This window comes from Cynocephalus volans, chromosome 11, assembly GCF_027409185.1.
Source record: "Cynocephalus volans isolate mCynVol1 chromosome 11, mCynVol1.pri, whole genome shotgun sequence".
Classification (NCBI taxonomy): Eukaryota; Metazoa; Chordata; class Mammalia; order Dermoptera; family Cynocephalidae; genus Cynocephalus; species Cynocephalus volans.
In genome coordinates, this window is record NC_084470.1 from 4,876,754 (window position 1) to 4,895,127 (window position 18,374).

The 18,374-nt window shown below is 41.6% G+C and overlaps 1 gene segment (V, D, J or C); it reads right to left on the reverse strand.

Annotated features, from left to right (window-relative positions):
• LOC134391125 (T-cell receptor gamma chain C region C10.5-like) overlaps positions 1-16,215 on the reverse strand; it is a 35,836-nt gene extending 19,621 nt beyond the window's left edge. Inside the window, 2 exon segments of the C gene segment in view lie at positions 15,751-16,064; positions 16,173-16,215. Coding sequence covers positions 15,751-16,064; positions 16,173-16,215 — 357 coding nt within the window.
• Between the last annotated feature and the right edge of the window lie 2,159 nt (positions 16,216-18,374).

Genomic DNA, 18,374 nt, shown 5'->3' on the forward strand with positions numbered 1-18,374 from the left:
AGAAAACATCAGTTGGCCAACAAAACATCCTTGCCATTGTGAGATGTCACTAAAATACCGTTGCCACTTACTGAGATAAGAGAATTTGGGGATAAAAGTAATATATGTTGTGGAGATCGGGATGAGAATTAGTTGGTATTGGGGTCAATGAATGTTGGCATTGGAATCAATAATTTTGTTTTGACCACTTGTTAGACACCAAAGGAGTGGTATTTAGTTATAATGTAAAGGTATAGACACTGTTCTTACTGTTGTTTTTGTTATTCTCAGTGTAGTTTGTAAGATCTTGGATATGAAGATGTCCTGCATCTTTCTAACAAGGCAGAAAGTGTGCCAGCGCAGCCGAACTTGAACCAAGTGCACGGCCATGCAGTTACGACTGACCCCAGGTTTCACAGTGAATAGAAGGAAATGTGGGCCCTGGTTTGGCAGGTGGGGTCCATGCCATGCTGACTTTATCCTCTTCTCAACACTGTGGTCATCACCCACTTTCCCTATATGTCAGACCTGCTTGGGTTCTGGGGGAATCACTTATGAAGATAACACACAGCTGTGACAGCTCCTTTGGAGAGAAATGCGACTTTGCTAGAAGAGGTTCAACACTGACCGCAGCAAGACAGGAAGAAGTACTGGACTGAGAATACGAAATGCAGAAATGTGGCCCTATCTCTGTGGTTACCCAGCTCAGGACAAGTCACTTGCTGTCTCTGCGCACCAGCTTTCTCATTTGAAGTGGGGACACTGTCCCAAGGCCCATCCTGTGCCTAAGCCTATTCCTAGAATAAGAGCATTAGAGAGTCTGTTGTGGTCACATGTCGGAGGCAGTTGGGGGTGTCAGGGAGGTTTTCTTACAGGTCCCTTCTGGCTCTGTGACACTGTGAGATCCCAGCAGGCACAATAGTATGTGGCTTCATCTGACTGAGCAACATTATTAATTATCAGGTAGAAGATACCATCGTCTTTCTTATCTGTCTCCAAGCGGGAATTGGGCTTCTCATGCTTGTAATTCTTGGATGAGCCATAGAAGATTCGTTTCAGGCGCTGCCCTTCTTTTTCTTGGTACCAGTGCACAATGGCATTCTTGAGGGGAACGCCGGAGAGCTTGCAGCTTATGTGCACTGTTCTGTTGGGACTTCGGGTAAAGGAGAGTTGATCCTGAGATAGTCTCATTTTGGTGTCTCCACCTGAAAAACAAGAAAGAGAAATCAGAGGCACTAAAAAGTTGACTCTGGACAGAGCATAATGAAAGGACAAGAAAGGAGGAAAGTCCACCTACAAACCCAAGCCACAAACACAAGAAAAAGCCGTGGGGCTGACATTGCCCGTGAGTAGTCAGAACAGACCCTATGAGAGAACGTGAATTAGGACCAAAGATGTAGCAGCAGCCCTTGCTCTGTGAAGGCAAGGATGGGGGGAGGGATAGGTTTGTTTTAGAACCAATGAAAGTCCCTCCCTGTGAGTGCTGTCACAGTGTCGTTTACACCAGCACTATACGCCAGAGCTTTCTGTTGTAAAATATGCATCAGATCCCAGAATGCCTCATTGAAACACCCAGTTCACAATAATTCAGTGTTAACTCCCCCTTGGAAGCAATCCCCTTCCATCTTTCCTTTACTTACTCCTTCCAACAAACCTATATTTGACCTTGTTTTTTAGCCCTCAAGGCATACATTTTTCATATTTTGTAACAGCTGTAGTTATCTATGGCTATCATGAGTACTGGGAGAAAAGTGTTATTACTTTATATAGTAACAAGTCAGATAATAATTCACAACCTTTTCTAGTAGTATGTACATTTTATAGATCGGTAGTTTGCCCAAAGTTCACAGTTTGAAAAATATTAACAACTATGTAGTTATTATTTTAGATACTGTGATGCTGTTATACTCTGTAGTTAGTGAAGCAAAATTTTGTAGGAAAAAAATTCCATTTGGTTCATTACTCTCCACTCTTTTCCGATTCATAATTATTAGTTTTTCAGAATTAAAGCTATGCTTTACTGTTATTTGGAGGACAAAATAAGGTGCAATTTTTAAAAATGAGTTTCTTCCCTGCCACCGAGAGGCCTGACCTGCTGACATCCAGGCTCTGAGTCAGCAGCACTGAACTGGTAGCCTCCGTGGGATCCAAGCCAGGAGAGTCCCTTCCCCATGAGGACCAGCCCAATGACCCACTGGCTCCAAGGCAGCAACAGACAGTTAAGTGTCAACAAAACTCCCTGATATGACTGCAGACACCAGGGTGGAACAATAGACTGTGATAGCCTCTACCACAATGATTAAATGCCAACAGAGCTATATTAGAAATATGAAAAACCAAGAAAGTATGACACCACCAAAGGAATATAATAACTCTCAGGTTCTAGATCCTATAGAACAGGAAGTCTTTGAGATGACTGACAAGGAATTTTGAGCAACAATTCTAAAAAAAACTAAGTGAGATAAAAGAAAACTCAGTTAGAAAACACAACCAAATGAGACAAAGTATACAGGACCTGAAAGAGAAAATATACAAAGAAATCAATGCCCTGAAGAAAAATGTAGCATAGCTTGTGGAGCTGAAGGATTCATTCAATGAAATAAAAAATACAACAGAGAGCTAAACCAGCAGGCTAGAAGAGAGAATTTCTGACCTTGAAGATGGGCTGTTTGAAATAACACAGGCAGAAGAATATAAAGAAAAAAAAAAGAAAAGAAAAGAAAAGAAAAGGAAGGAAGGAAGGAAGGAAGGAAGGAAGGAAGGAAGGGAAGACAGAAAGAAAGAAAAAAAAGAATTTATAAAATTTAAGAAAATCTAAGAGATAAACAGACAACCTTAAGCACTCAAATATCCAAATCACGGGTATTCCAGAGGGGGGCAGAAAAAGGAAATGGCATTGAAAACGTGCTCAATGAAATAACAGCAAAAAACTTTCCAGGTTTATGGAGAAAGACAGATCTTCAAATTCAGAAAGCTCAAAGATCCCCAAACATATTCAACCCAAAAAGGTCCTCTCCAAGACATGTTATAGTCATACTGGCAAAACTCAAAGGTGAAGAGAGAACCTTAAAAGCTGCAAGAGAGAAGTGTCCTCACCTATAAGAGAGCCCCTATGAGACTAACAGCAGACTTTTCATCAGAAACCCTAAAAGCCAGAAGAGAATGTTATGATATATTCTAAATACTAAAAGACAAAAATTGCCAGCCAAGAATACTTTACCCAGCAAGGCTATCCTTCAAAAATGAAGGACAAATAGTATGTTTCCCACACAGACAAAAACGGCAGGAGCTCACTACCACGTGACCAGACTCATAAGAAATTCTCAAGGGAGTACTGGGTCTGGTACCTGAAAAACAACCATCACTACCATGAATACATGAGAAAGAACAAAACCCACCAGTAAAATAAAAATGCTAACAATAAAGAGGAAAAAAGTTTATCTACCATCCCAAGAAACCAACAACCACAGAAGACAAACATTCAATCAGAAAGAAAGGAACAAAGATATTTAAAACTTCCAAACAAAACTTAACAAAATGCTGGGAGTAAATCAACACCTTTCAATAGTAACTCTTTATGTAGGTAGATTAAATTCCCCACGCAAAATACACAGACTGACTGACTGGATTAACAAGATGACCCAACAATATGCTGCCTTCCAGTTACTCATGTCACCTGTACAGACACACCTTGACTAAGAGTGAAAGGATGGAAAAAGATATACCATGCAAATAGAAATGAAAAATGAGCTGAAGTAGCTGTTCTCATATCATGTAAAATAGACTTTCAACCAAAAACCATAGAAAGAGATAAAGAAGGCCACTATACAATGATAAAAGGATCTATCCAACAAGAAGATATAACAATCATAAATATATATGCACCCAAAATTGGAGCAGCCAGACTTATATATCAAACATTATTAGACCTAAACAAAGAGATAGATACTAATACCATAATAGTAGGGGACCTGAAAACCATCAACATTGGACAGATCATCTAGGCAAAACATCAACAGAGAAACATTTTGGACCAATTGGAATTGGGAGATATCTACAGAACATCTCATCCAACGAGCACATAATATTCATTCTTTTCATCAGCACATCTAACATTCTCCAGGATAGAATACATGTTAGGTCACAAATCAAGTCTCAACAAATTTTAAAGAAGTGAAATTATTCTATGTATTTTTCTCCAACCACAATGGATTAAAACTAGAAATCAATAACAAATGAAACTCTGGAAACAATACAAACACATGGAAATTAAACAATATTCTATTCAATCACATATGGGTCCAAGAATAAATTAAACGGGAAATCAAAAAATATATTGAAACTAATGAAAATAATGACACATCAATCCAAAACCTGTGGGAGAGTGCAAAAGCAGTACTGAGGGGGAAATTTATTGCAATAAATGCTTACTTCAGAAGAATGGAAAGATGATAAGTAAACAACCTTAACACTTCACCTTAAAGAACTAGAACCACAAGAATAATCCAAGCCCAAAGTTAATAGATAGAAAGAAATAATTAAGATCAGTACAGAACTAAATGAAATAGAAACTCCCCAAAATTATACAACAGATCAGTGAAACAAAAAGTTGATTTTTTGAGAAAAGAAATAAAATTGACAAGCCATAAGCAAGGCTAACTAAAAAAAGAAAAGAGAAGATACAAATAACAAAAATTAGAAATGAAAAAGGTGATATTACAGCCAATAACTCAGAAATACACGGAATCATAAGAGAGTAGTATAAACAACTATATGCCACCAAATTTGATAGCTTGGAGGAAATGGATAAATTTTGGGACAGACACAGCTGAGCCAAGAAGACACAGAAAATCTGAACAGACCAATAACAGTCAAAGCGTTTAAAGCTATTATCAGCAGTCTCCCAATAAAGAAAACCCCAGGACCAGATGGCTTCAGTGCAGATTTCTATGAAACCTTAAATAAGAATTAATGCCAATTCTGTACAAACTATTCCAAGAAAGTGAAACAGAGGCCATTCTCCCAAACTCATTCCATGAGGCACACATCACCCTGTTACCAAAAACAAAAATAAAACACAAAAGAAAACTACAGGCCAACATCTTTGCTGAATATAGATGCAAAAATCCTCAATGAAATACTAGCTAGTAGAAAACAGCAGCACATACACAAAATAATATACCATGTCAAGTGGGAATCATCCCAAGGATGCAAGGTTGGTTCAATGTATGCAAAACAATAAATGTGATATACCACATCCACAAAATCAAAGAAAAATACCATATGATCATCTCTATAGACACTGAAATTCATTTGACAAAATTGAGCATTCACTTATGATAAAGACTCTCTATAAACTGGGTATGAAAGGAAAGTACTTCAACACAATTAAAGCCATATATGACAAACCCACTGCCAATATCATCCTGAATGGGGAAACGTTGAAAGTTTTTCCTTAAGAACAGGAACTAGACAAGGATGCCCACTCTCACCACTCCTATTCAACACAATGTTCGAAGTACTAGCCAGAGCAATCAGAGAAGAGAAGGAAATAAAGGGCATCTGGATTGGAAAAGTTGAAGTCAAACTGTCCCTTTTTTCAGATGATATGATCCTATATATCGAACAGCCTAAAGTCTCTACCAAAAAACTCTTAGAGCTTATAAATGATTTCAGCAAACTTGCAGGAAACAAAATCAACATGCGAAAATCACTAGAATTTCTATACTCCAACAATGAACTAGCATAAACGAAATGAAGGAAGGTAGACCGTTTACAATAGTCACCAAAAACATAAAATACCTAGGAATAAAGTTAACCAAGGATGTGAAAAATCTCTATGACGAGAACTACAAACCACAGTTCAGAGAAATTAAAGAGAACACAAGAAGATGGAAAGATATCCCATGCTCTTGGATTGGAAGAATTAGCATTATGAAAATGTCCACACTATCCAAAGTGATCAACAAATTCAATGCAATCCCCATGGAAATTACAAAGACATTTTTCTCAGAAATGGAAAAAACAAACCTAACATTCATATGTAATAACAAAAGACCACAAATAGCCAAAAGAATACTGAGGAAAAACAAAAAAGCCAGAGTCATAATATTATCTGGCTTTTAAACTATACTACAAAGCTATAGTAACCAAAACAGCATGGTACTGGCATAAAAACAGACACACAGACCAAGGGAACAGAATAGAGAATCCAGAAATCAAGCCATACACCTACAGTCATCTTAACTTTGACAAAAGTACCAAGTCTACACACTGGGGAAGAGACTGTCTCTTCAGTAAATGGTGCTGGGAAAATTAGACATTCATATGTAGGAGAATGAAAGTAGATCTGTCCCTCTCACAGTATATCAAAATCAGCTCAAAATGGATTGAGGAATTAAATATATGTCCTGAAACAATAGAGCTCCTTCAAGAAAACATATGGGAAACACTCCAGGAAGTAAGACTGGGTACAGACTTTATGAATATGACCCCAAAAGCACAGGCCGACAAAGGAAAAATAAACAAATGGAATTATATCAAACTAAATAGACTGCACAGCAAAAGAAACAATTAAAAGAGTGAAAAGACAACCAACATAGTAGGAGAAAATATTTACAAAATATACATCTGATCGAGGATTAATATCCAGAATATACAAGGAAGTCAAACAACTTAACAGCAGAAAAAAATGTTACCCAATTTAAAAATGGATAAAAGAGCTGAAGAGTCATTTCTCAAAGGAAGATAAACAAATGGCCAACAGACACATGAAAAAATGCTAAACATTACTCAGCATTCATGAAATGCAAATCAAAACCACTTTGAGATACCATCTCACTCCAGTTTGGATGGCTAATATCCAAAGTACTGAGAATGATAAATGCTGGCGAGGATGCAGAAAAAACGGAATCCTCCTACACTGTTGGTGGGACTGCAAAATGGTGCAGCCTTTAGGGAAAATGTTATGGGGGTTCCTTAAACATTTACAGATAGAGCTACCATATCACCTAGTATTCCACTGCTGGGTATATAACCAGAGGAGTCGAAATCATCGTGTCAAAGGAAAACTTGTAGCAGCAGTATTAACAATAGCCAAGAGATGGAACCAGTCTAAATGCCCATCACCAGATGAGCGGATACAGAAAACGTATATCTACACAATGGAATACTACTCTGCTATAAAAAAATAATGAAATACTACCATTCGCAGCAACACGGATGGACAGAGGAAGTTATATTAAGTGAAATAAGACAGGCACATAAATAGAAATACTGTGTGTTCTCACTTATTTGTGGGAGCTAATAAAAATAAATAAATAACTATACAAATAAATAAATAGTGGGGTGGGGGGAAAGAAGACACAATTACAACAATTCTTTGAACTTGTGAGGATAAATGAACAGATACGAGGTTGATGGGTGGGAGGAGGAGGGGGAGGGGAAAAGTAGGAATTGGGTAAAGGGACACAAAAATCAGCTACATTCTATATTGATAAATTAACATAAATAAATCAATAAATAATAAATTTTAAAAGTTTTAGAAATGTGAAAAAAAGATGAAAACGCGTTCCTAAGCATCATTGTTTTCACTGAGCTGGCTAAAGTGACTTAGTTATAATGGGAAAGGAAAACTCATTTGTTGAACTTTCATATATGAAACCTCATTCAGTCCTCAGCAACTCCATGTGATCGTACATCCTATCCCCACCTAAAGTTGGATAAGCAGATTGAAAAAGCAACTTTCCCAGATCACACTGTCAGTAAGTGGCCCAGCAGGAATTTGCAACCCAGGACCATGTCACACAAAAGGCCTTATATTTTTTATAATTCATTCATTCAAGTCAACCAATGATTCTGACTTCCACATGACTTTGTTCCCAGGAAGCTTCCCATAGATATGGAAGCAGAAACAATCTGGGACACTGAAGCCAGCCCAGCCCCCAGAGGGATGCACACAGACAGGAAAGTTCCCCACTGAAAGCAGCAGCACAGGTTGGGCCCCGAAGCTCTTGCTCAGACCATGCTCAGTTCATTTGTGCAGGAGAACGTGCTGTGTGCACAGTAGTCAAGTCCCTCTGGGAAATAGTAAGGAGGTGCATGCTTGCACAGGTCAGACTGGAAAGGAAGGGGTTTTGTTCAGTTCAGTGGCAAATTCTGATGCAGTGTACACCAGCAGGTGCAGCCGTACACCATGGTGTCTTCCCCAGCCCCTCAGTGTACCCTGAGGCTACAGGACAAGTTGATCTTTGGTTTCCTTGCTTCGTGTGCTTCCTAATCCCTTGTTCTTAGACAACCCTTTCATCTGAGGAACTACGCAGAATTCGTTTTATAGGCTGGTCTGGCTCTAGTGGTACCAGCGTACATATACATTCTTCTGTAAGCTGTTTGTATTTGGAATTCACGAAATGCTGTATTTCATTTTTTCTTGGTGATGAATGTTACAGGTTGTGTTATGAGAATGTCTCCACCTGTTCTGGGGGACAAAAAAGCAAAAATTTTGAAATTTTTCAAACTTGTGAAATTTTGAGTTCCATTAAGATATTATGCATTTGTTTTCTATTAATGATGAGACTGGGGTCTGAAGATTACTTTTTCTTCCTGAGGAATTCAAGGTCATGGTGGAATTTGTCAGCTTACTTTGAGTGACCACATGGCTTTCTTCCACCTGGATGTGGTGTGATGTCCTTTGGCTAAAGCCACTTGTGAGGCATGGTGGCCACCACAGTGACCAGCAGCAGGAGCAGCCTCTGCCAGCACCTGTCCAGAGAGGTGCCGAGCACGGCGATCACGGAGAAGGCCTGAGGTGTGAGGAGTGACGAGGTGGCAGACTGAGCACAGAGCTGAGCCCTGCAGACTGCATAGAACAGGACCCGCTTCTGCACATCCTGTGTAAATTGGTTTTCCAACTCAGTTTATCACCACATTTCTCTCATTATGTGTGGTGCTAACCATCTGAAGATGTTGGTGTCATGAAGCCATTTTCATGTTAAAGGTCTAAAGTTTCTTATTGGTCTAAAACAGAGAGAGAGGGACCCTAAAGTCTGCATGTGTCATGCCACCTGGGAAAGTGTTGTGACATCGCTTGCCCATCACTGCACTTCACTGGAAACCACAGGCACAGGCTAGGAAGGGAGCCTACCTAGGTGTGACCCTGCTTTATACATTATGTGACCCAGCCAGGGAAAAATTATTTCAGTTTCTCTTACCTTTGATTGTTACCATTAAATGGGAACCTCACAGATACTGTGTCCTCAGGGTGTCTTCATGCACCTTAAATACAAAAGTCGTTGTTATCTCCTATTACAAAATGAGCACATCCTCTACAGGGATACAAAGAAACACAAGCAGGAGAAACAGTCACTCTTTGTCCCACCATCCAGAGACAACGACTATTAACTGCTGGTTGTATTCCTCATGTGGTGGTCTCTGCCCATAATTCTGATTTGTTTCATGTAGATACCATAAGACCATTGCATTCAATTGCATGCTCCGTCTTCATTGCTTACGATGACACCAGTGACATTCTGTAGTCACTTTCTTGCCATGTTGTGACTCTTGGCAAGAACCCCCGGTTCACCACCATGTTGGGCAGCAGATCACTTGGGATTCCACAGATTGCTTTCATTTTATATGGCCAGTCTCACAAAACATGGAAGCAGAAGAACAAGCCTGACTAGACTTTTCTACTTTCCTTAGACTAAGTTATCAGGATAGGAGTTTGTTTTTCTCAGGGCATCAGAGACTTCGGGGGTCTCAGCCATACCCGGTTCTTGTCTCCCCACTTGCCTTTGAGTCTTCCCTTTGTTGGGCTCCCTGGAGAGCGTCTCTCCTGAAGCTCTCTTAGCTGTATCCCACTGCTGTGTTTACTGCAGGCTTGTTAGCATGGTGGTGAGAGGTGGGGAAGGGGGACGTGCTCCGCTGTTTTCATTACACTTCTGTCTTAAACAGGCAGAGTGGAACTGGGCCTGAGGTCATGGCCTTGCACTTTCTCTCCTCGTGCCCTCCCTCAGCTGCCACAGGCATGTACTAGTGCCCCCGGGCTGTGGTTGGATACCCACCTTCCGCAGATTAAAGCCTGGCCCTTGTGGAGCTCGGAGAGGTGGGTGTGGGCAGAGTTTAGGTGGGGGCCTCCTTTCTCCCCCTACACCTGTGATAAGATTCCACAAGGGCCCTCTCCTTAGTGCAGACTAAGTCTTCTCTTCTGAAGTGGAGAGGGGCTGGGATGGGTCTGGGCGAGTCTCAGCAGGGGCTTCTGTTCCCCTCCTTTGGCCAGTGGCAAGGAGGGAGCTTTCTCTGGATTCTCCATGACATTTCATGCAAGAGACTGCTGGGGTTCCTGAAGAAAAAGCCTAAAAGATGGTGGGAAATTCCCTGTATTTGTGGTCCCTAAGTGTTTCCACTCTCCCACTAGTCTGAACTCAGCCCTTCTTATTTCACTAAGACTTTCTAGTTTCATCTTCATACCAGTTTTCTCTTTAGCTGTAGAGACCACATATTATGTACCATTTTTCTTCCTGTGCTTCAGAGGCAGGATAGTAGGGTCGTTCAGACATTGAGTCAGAAAAGTAGACCCTTCCCCACCCCATTTTGTAGCTCAGTGACCACAAAGTAATAAAATCTCTGTACCTCTGCATCCTCATCTATAAAATGAAAATCATGAGAGCACCAATGGCAAAGGATTGTCACCAGGATGAGATGAGTCACATGTATAGCATTCACCACACTGCCCGAAAAGGAGCACGAGGCACTGAATAAATGGCCACTGGGCCATCAGGCAGGCTCACAGGCAGAATCGCAAGGAAGAGCATGCTGGTGGGGGTCTCTCCCCTCCACAGAGGATCTGAGGACTGTGCAAAAGGATTGTGAGGTTTGAGCTGTAACAGGACCCCTGGGTGTGAAATGCTCAGTGTCTTCCTCTCCAGAGCAAAGGGCTTGAGCCCCTACCACATTCACCCCCTACAAGAATGACACAGAACTGCTTCAGGGGGACAGGGCAAAGTTGAAGAAGCAGGGGTCTTTGGGTTTAAAACGTAATTTCATCTCTCAAATTAATCCTATAAAAGTGTGAGAAATGAGCAGTACTTTACAAAAGTGTTGTGACAACTGCGTGAGATGCGTGACGTACCAGCACGTGTCCTGCTGCTCAGTGATGCCTCCTGGAGTCTGAGCCATCTAAACCTCCAGGAAGTCTCCGGACATGAAAACGGCACATGACTGATCTCAGAAGATCCTGATGCGTGAAGGTAATCCAGGCCTTTTGAAGCTGAGGGGTCCGGTGCTGGGAGGTGGAGGACAACCTGGGAACCGGGCTGAGGGCTGGTGCTCATGCTGGGCCGGATGTGGTAGGGACACACCTGAGAGGGGCTTCTGTGTGCCTTGTCTTGGCGCCCCTCCAGCTGTGGTTCCATCAAGCACATAAATACCCACATTCCCTCTTCAAGGTCACAGTGGACCTGGGAACATCATTTTTGGCTCCAGCACCTACCTGAACTTGAGCAGGTGACATTGTTGAGGAAAATGTGTCAGGTTGTGCTTCAACCAGTATAAGTGGCTCGAGATCACCACATATTCTTATCCAGAAGTGAATATTTCAGGTAGCTCCAACTTTAACTGTCCCAAACCAACTGTAAGCAAACAAGAGGAATCTGTATGAACATCTGATATATAAAGATGCAGCATTAAAGGATTCCTTTGCTCTCTCTTCAAGAGTTGAAATAGTTGGGGAGCAGCTGTGAGCCCAGATGAGTGCTTCCCACAGTGACATCCTGCTGTGTCCCAAGAGAAAGACAGGAAAGTGAGGTCTCAATGCCCAGATGTCTCATTGGGAACAGGAGTAAGTGTTCGCTTCTTCGTCTTCATGAAATTTAGTCTTGCGGTTCGGGTGGAAGGGTGGACATCACTGTCAGCCACAGCACCTGATGACAGGTGTCACTGTCAAGGAAACATATATCAGATGAGCCCAAATCTGACTTTGGTGCCAGCATCCCAGTGTATGGCTTTATTTTCAAAGTCTTGGCTGGATATTTTACAAGATAAAAAAGCATCTTTGTCTTTTTCCCTGGAAATCGATGTTTTAAACTTTAACTCCCTGAGAATGACAGTGAACAAAGAAAATGCTCATGAGCACCTGGTATATAAAGGGAAATCATTAAAGACTTTCTCCGTCTGTGGTACAGACTGAAGGGACAGAGGAGCAACCCTCAATGCCAGAGGGAGAAGTAAATGCTCCTGGTGCTGACAGCTCCTGTCTGCCAGGCTGTGTCCCCAAGGAGAAGCAGGAAAGTGAGGACACCAGTGGTTAAGAGATGTAGGTGGCAGGAGGCAGCATGGCCTGAGCCGGTGCCATGGAAAGAATGGGTGAGTCACGGGGACTCCAGGACACTCTTCCCTGTGGAGTGCAGAGCGGGTGTGTCTGAAATGCAGTTTCTGCCCATCCCCCACTCCCCAGGAGTGCCCTGCAGATGTGGTGACAGGACACTGGTTGGAAAGAGCTCTTCTGGTGAATGGTGAGGTGTGGGTGGATGGACAGGGTGGCAATTAACTTACCTCCCTCCCCTTCTGATCTCTCCTCTTTTGTTTTACGCAGCAGCATTGCCCTAGCGATATGAGGACCTGTCTTTTGTGATCGATGCAAAAATTTCTCTCCCTGTGGATTAGCTATGGATCAAAAACTCTATCTAAGATACTGAAATAATTCCTGTATTTTTCTGTACATAAAATAACCACTGAAAATGTGTTCTTATTTGATAACAAAATTTATCAATGATAGCAAAAGTACATACGTTTGGACAGTGAGATACACTGTTTTTTAATTAATTCGGAGGTCACCATTCATTTCAGCCTCAGAGAGACCAAATATCAACTCTGTGTTCCCATCTAGAAATGAGAGAGGACACTGTGGAAACAGGGTCAGTTGCACTTGTCCTGGCCTGTGGGGCTGGTCTCTTGAGCAGCCTGGCATGTGGACCCCTGCTCCCCAGAACAGAAAATAGACAGGAGTGACCTGGGGATCCTGTGAATGGGACTGTGACTCAGCAGGTCAAGCTGAGGCTTGCTTTCCTGCATTTCTGACAAGCTCCTAGGTGAAGCAGGTGCTGCTGGTTCACAAACCAGACAGCAAGTCCCGAGGACTTAAAGTATTATTCGACATGAGTTTATTTTGTAATGTGCAATAATAACCCTTGTAATCAATGAAATGCCTCCATTTATTGAGCATTAAGCATGCTCCAAACACTCGGAAGAATTTTTCATGTGTTATTTAGATTACTCTTTGCAACAGTTCAGGTAAATATGATGTTCTCTATTTTTGAATGAGGAAAATGGATCAATGATATGTGAAGTAATTGATCCAAAGTCACACAGTGAATATGGAGAGGGTAGATATATAGGAAACGATCCCTGAGAAAACAGAGAAATTAGGAAACATAAAATTACATGTCTCTCATAAGTACATCACTCTAGGACAGTGATTGACAAATGCTTCCTATAACGGGCCAAAAAATAAATATTTTGGCTTGAAGTGGCAGCTACTGCACTGTCCCCTGCACTGCAGCAGCAGCCGGCACCGGGTGTGAGTGAGTGGGCAGGGCGGTGTGTTCACGCACCCGTGGCCACTGACCTGGTAGCAGGGTGTGACCCTTTGCTCCATGGTAATCACTGCTGCCATTAAGGCTAGTTATGGCTCTGAGTTTTATTTATTCATTGATTTATTCTTTTCTGAAAGCTATAGAGTAGTAATACGATTACGTGGGAAAATATACATACAAAATTATTTTCTGTGCCTTATGCAAGTATGTGTTGTTAGATAAGAAGTTTTATTATTAAAAGGGTGAATCAATAAAATATTGAATCTGTTTTGCATATGTGTCTTTTGAATTGATAGTAGTTTTTCACTAAAATGTGTAAAATCTGTAAAAGTGCCAAGAAGTAATTAAAACTATCCATCCTTCCAGAGACAACCACTCTGTCAACTTTGGAGAATTTCCTACTATTTGTTCTTCTGTATACCTTTATGGATTTGAGAGTTTACTGTGTAAACCAGTTCTGTGTCCCTGCTAATGGGTGGTAAATATTTTCAATTTTCCTTATAATTTTTCAGAAAACATTGTACTAATGGCTGCATGGCATTTCATCCCTTTACAGCCACACAGGTAAGGTATCCCTGTCCCTCCTGCTCATCACTTCAGTATGTCACCAGCTCTGCATCCCCGTGAATATCCCAGGGGTGTGTGGAAAAGTCGAGGTGGCTTCTCCTCCTGAGATCTGACCCTGTGTGGCCACCGCAGTGGACTCTGCACTGCTCTGCAGATGAAATGAAATAATGTGTGGAAAGGACTTAGCACGGATATCGTGTGAAGCTGAGTCCCCTCTTTCTATTCACACCTGTCAGGAAAGCGTTGATGTTCCCAGAATTTTCTCCCTGTGACGATCCTCTTCTCACCTGTGCTCCTATGTACGCGTTAGGTGAGAGGCAGGACTGCTGAGACTCAGGCACTGGGGACATCCCACTGTGGAGCACCAGGGTCAGGAGTCGGGATGGGACTGGGACACACACCCCAGGGTGACGCTGCTGTGGAGCCCCCGGGGTCCCCTCATGCGGCGTTCAGCAGCATCTCTGCTCCTCGTGCTGCACCTGATCCTTGGAAGGGAGACATGGAGAGTGAGCACGTGGCAGTTATTGCAAGAGCTCTATGTAAACCGCACGTGTGGCAAGTAGGTGGTAAGACCTCGTGTTACTAAAGGCAGCGGCGTCAGGAACATTTCCAAAGCGAGCATTTTCCCTCATTAATCTCCTCCTTGTTTGGAAGTGGACAGTGGAGGTGGAAAAAGAGTTCTGTGGTTTTACATTTGACATTTTGTTTCACAATTCTCTGAAAGTTCCCTACCACTCACCTATGAATCACAGAATAAATAAAATAATCCTCAATAATTATTTTTTATTGTATTCGTCTGTGAGGAATATCACACTTGTTTCCTCTACAGATGCATGGAGCATGAATTATCTTTCTTTTCAACCATCTCATCGTATCTTACTCAGGATTGGGGGGTGTTTTTGGCAGAATCCTGGAGAATAAGGCCTTGAAGTCACCTGTGCTGCATTGGCGTCACCAACTGTGCCCAGGGGCTCTGTTCCGATGGAGCCCTGAGTGTGGAGTGACCGCACCCTCTTCCCCTGGGACAGAAGACTCCTACTTCTGTCTCTCAAGTGCCGCAAGTAGCTCATGGTTTACTTAGAGCTTTATGGTCTCTGGATTTCTTCAGGATGGCCTCAGGGTGCTAATAAAAGTCATGAGATTATTACATTTGACAGATCATTCTACCTCTGAAAACCTCCAATGCTGATGAAAAATAACAACGGGAAACACTTATGTGGCATGCACACCCTCCCCTGCTGTGCACACCTGCCCTGCCTCCATTCAAAAGCACTCAATCTCTGGAAATCACTGTCTGTGCAGTGAACTGATGGACAAATGGGTTTTGCTCTGACCCATCCACCCCATATTGTCAGAGTTTCAAGACAGACTAATTTAGTAGGAAATAGTGTCAAACATAGTCCTTAATTTGGACCATAATTGCTGCCACCATGTGGGGCTCACTGTGGCACCAGAAGCGGAGACTCTTCCTGCAAAGTTCCAGAAGTGCTGCAGGGAGGGGAGGCCTGGGCCAGTGCCCTGTGGAGCTGCCTGCTGTGGTTGCCCACAGTGACAAGGATGTGGGTTGGCACAGACATGCAGAGGTTCTTGTGTAGCTTATTACAGCAATTCTAATACTGTGCTTAACCCAACAGGCACAGTAATATATGGCCTCATCTTCTTTCTCTAAGAAATGTATTTTCAAGGTCGCAGTGGAAGTACGAGAATTTTTACTTGCCTCGAGTTTGTTCCTCTTCCCACCTAAGTGACCTTGAGCAGTGGTTGTCGAAATGTAAATTAGGTGTTCTAAACCTTGATTTGGTTTCTGCCGGTACCAGTGTACAACTGCACTTTCAAAGTTTTGGAGGGACACCTTACATGGTATTTGGACACTCTCGTCGGTTGCTCTGGAAATTGACATTTCAGGTTGTTCCACCTGCCCAAGTCCACCTGCAAGCAAAGAAGAGAAATCCCCATGAGCAAACGACATGTAATAAGGCCATAATGAAGAGTGACTTCTGTCTCTCCTGTAGACTGAAATGACTGGGGGCTACTCACATGCCCATAGGCCAGAGAAGAGGACCATCTCCAGCAGCAGCATCCTGCCTCCCAGGCGGGCTTCCCAGCACCCCGTAGCCGGAGGTCACAAGCCAGTGACAGGCAGGTGGGGCTGTTCTGGTGTCTCCGGAGAAGTGGTGGGTGAGGTGGCTCCCTGGGGCTTTTTATGAACTGCTACAGTTCTGAGCAGTTCTGAGGTCTCCTGTACCCACGAGTGCTGGGCAGATGGGTAAGTGGGTTAAGCATCTGGAAAGAAATCCCTAGCATGAATGTGCACATCGCGGGGTGGGGCAGGGCTTGTTCTCTTACCCATTCAGTCATTCACTGACATTCCGTACTCTGGAAATATTGTTCTGGAAATATAAGGACATACCTGCTGTGTTCAGTCCCTATGTCTATATTTCTGTGATTTGCTGTTGATTCAGGACTCACCTAAGAACGCTGATCTTTATTTTTCCATAACACACAACAGAAAAAACAGTTAGATGCTGGAATATCTCATTGACATTATTTAATATGCCATATACACAAGCACTGGGGTATTTAGTGTTTTTGAAATCAATTGAGACGTCACCAATCAGCTTATGACTCAGAAAAATCAAATTTTATTTGTAATCCGGATGCATCCAAGAATAGACTAGACTACAATTGCTGGCAGATGTGAGGCAGAGCAGGCTGTGGAAATCAGCTTCTACTTGCCCAGGACCTTGGAACTGGGTCTTGAATGTTTGTCACATGAAGTAGTATTTTCAAAGAAATATTATGTTTAATGTGTAGCGATAAGATTTAAGATTAATTTAGCGTCTAATGTCCATAGAGGACTTGCTGCTTGTCAGGCATTATTCTTGATGCGTTCTTATATTATTTTATTTAACACCTCAACAGCCCTGTGCAATGGGTGTTATGGTAATCTCTGTTTGACAAATGAGGACAGAGACAAAGAGAGGTTAAGTGACTCATTCCAAGACCCAGAGCTGGTACATATAAGAACTCAGATAAATAATAACTCTTCATTAAAGAAAATCTCAGTAAAATGAGTTACAATACTGACAATAAATGTACCCATCATTACCTTTTCCTTTGAATTTTTCTCTGCATATTTATAGATAGAAGTAGAATTGCTTGGTATTATTTATACATATATAAGAGTGGAATTTGAATATTTGGCTTAATATTCTCTTCTTTTGATTAACTTGTTATCATGAGCAATACTGCAGGTCTTCAAATAATCTATATGAACATTATTTTTAATGACCAGAGAAAATTAAACACACTTCATACCACTTAACCCTGTAGAATGTTGAGTATGTTATTTAAGCTTTGTGGGCCTCAGATTCCACACAGGTCTCTTGCCTATATATTTCTTGGAGGTTGAGTAGCTTATATTATAACATTACACAAGGGTAATGCAGAAAATGCTCAGATATTTGTACCTAGCACATCATGAGTCTTCAGTGATGCTATCAAGTCTTGGTATTACTAAGAAAATAAGAACAAAGTATTTTGTTAAATATTTTTTACAACAAAACCATAGTATCTCAATTAGGAAAAACATGTAACATTAAGAAAAGTACACAGAAGAAATTAAAACCATCTATTTCCTCAGGAATAATAATTCTTAAAATTTTGGAGAATTCCCTTCCCTTTCATAAAAAGAAATTCTTGTATTGATACAGACATATTTTTAAGAGGTTATTATATACTTTATGAATCTTTTTTTATATTATATTGTGAACATTTTCTAATTATATTGATAAATCCATAAAGCATTGTTTTCAAAGTCTACGTAGTATTCTATCATTTGAATGCAACATGAATCAGGTGTCTCTTTCCCTGTGTTTCATCATGTTGTCCGATGCCTGGTAAGTTCTTCTAAGATCTGAGCACAGGGTATCTCACTGTGCTCTGGGCTCTTTGGAGACTAGTTGGGACAACCGTGGGAAGAAGTTGGCACACGGGATTCCACAGCAGGTTTGTGCATTCCTGTCTGAAAAGGGCTTATGTCCTCAGAATTTTTGTGTTTCTCTCAAGTCTTTCTCTTTACTTTATCCTGTATTAAGCATTTAGGTAACCAGTGAGGCCCTATATGGGCTCAAGAATTCAATACATTATCCTGTATCCAATACTATATGGACTCAAGAACTCAGTACTCTATCCTGTATTAAACATTTAGGTGGCCAGTAAGGTTCTATATGGGCTCAA